Below are 1,016 nucleotides of genomic sequence, written 5' to 3' on the forward strand. Positions count from 1 at the left end.
GCTTCCTACTTGTTCTCCTGGATCGAAATCAACGTCACCTATTTCAAAACAGTTCCTGGGATTGTCAAACTACTCCAGCTGGTAAGTCGATACTATTTTGAGACAATGGTTCAAATAAAGAGCATTATTCTTTGATCCCTTGTGTGCCGCGTCCATTTTTCTTGCACTGAATCTGAATAGAACACCAAAGACCTATTCCATAAATAACGTCCCCTTTTTTCCTTACACATCATTGGAGAATGAGTGAGTATTCGAGTTTATTAGACCCTGATTGCGGACTCACGTAATTTAAACCCTGATTAGAGTCTCATGCAATATGCCACCGTTAAATATTTTGCCGGTGAAATTCAAATTAGAAAGTATGCAATGACCAGGCGAGAAACTTGGTTGGAAAACCTGAACACATAAATACAAATTAGAAAGTGTGCACTGACCAGGCGAGAAACTTGGTTGGAAAACCTGAACACATTATTATTATTTACATACTCGACCCCGTAACCCTAATTAACGAGATCAGAGCTCATTTGTGTGAGAAAATGTGAAAAAAAATCCCCCAAAAACCAGTTTTTTTGATTTTTTGGCTTTATGGTTCTCTGGACAAAATTTCCACCACCATTTTCGTGTTCCTGGTAAAAAGACCTTTAATTTGATATATAGGTCGACTAGGTTTGGATAAGTTCTTCTAGAGTAGTGTTCCTATGTGAGGAAGCAAAGAATCCATTCCTCATTCGATAATTTTATTTATTACATTATTTGAATGAGTAAAAGTCAGAGCGGAGTAGCGGACCAAGTCCAAAAATCGACTTTTTGAGTAGTTGGAAAGAGCGCGAAACCTGCTTCGGTCAAGGCGCTCGCCTGGTAAACAGGAGGGCGTGGGTTCAATCCCAGCCGAAGTATGGAATTTCATCCTCAATATAAACAGTACTGTTAATCACAATAATGGTAGTAGCCTACTGCTGGAGTAAAGGGACTTTTCAGTCCTATGCGAGCAGTATAAATAAGCACTATTATTTTAA

General features: G+C 38.8%; 1 protein-coding gene across 1 annotated transcript in view; it reads left to right on the plus strand.

The window, feature by feature from the left end:
• Positions 1–3: 3 nt before the first annotated feature.
• The window catches only part of LOC103522395, a gene marked incomplete at its 5' end in the record, with an annotated part of 11,594 nt that continues 10,581 nt past the window's right edge, over positions 4–1,016 (plus strand). The window contains one exon of the mRNA XM_026832565.1: positions 4–81. Coding sequence (XP_026688366.1) covers positions 4–81 — 78 coding nt within the window. The remainder of the gene's footprint in view (positions 82–1,016) is intronic.

The sequence above is a fragment of the Diaphorina citri genome, unplaced genomic scaffold, assembly GCF_000475195.1.
Source record: "Diaphorina citri unplaced genomic scaffold, Diaci psyllid genome assembly version 1.1 scaffold8227, whole genome shotgun sequence".
Taxonomy (NCBI): Eukaryota; Metazoa; Arthropoda; class Insecta; order Hemiptera; family Psyllidae; genus Diaphorina; species Diaphorina citri.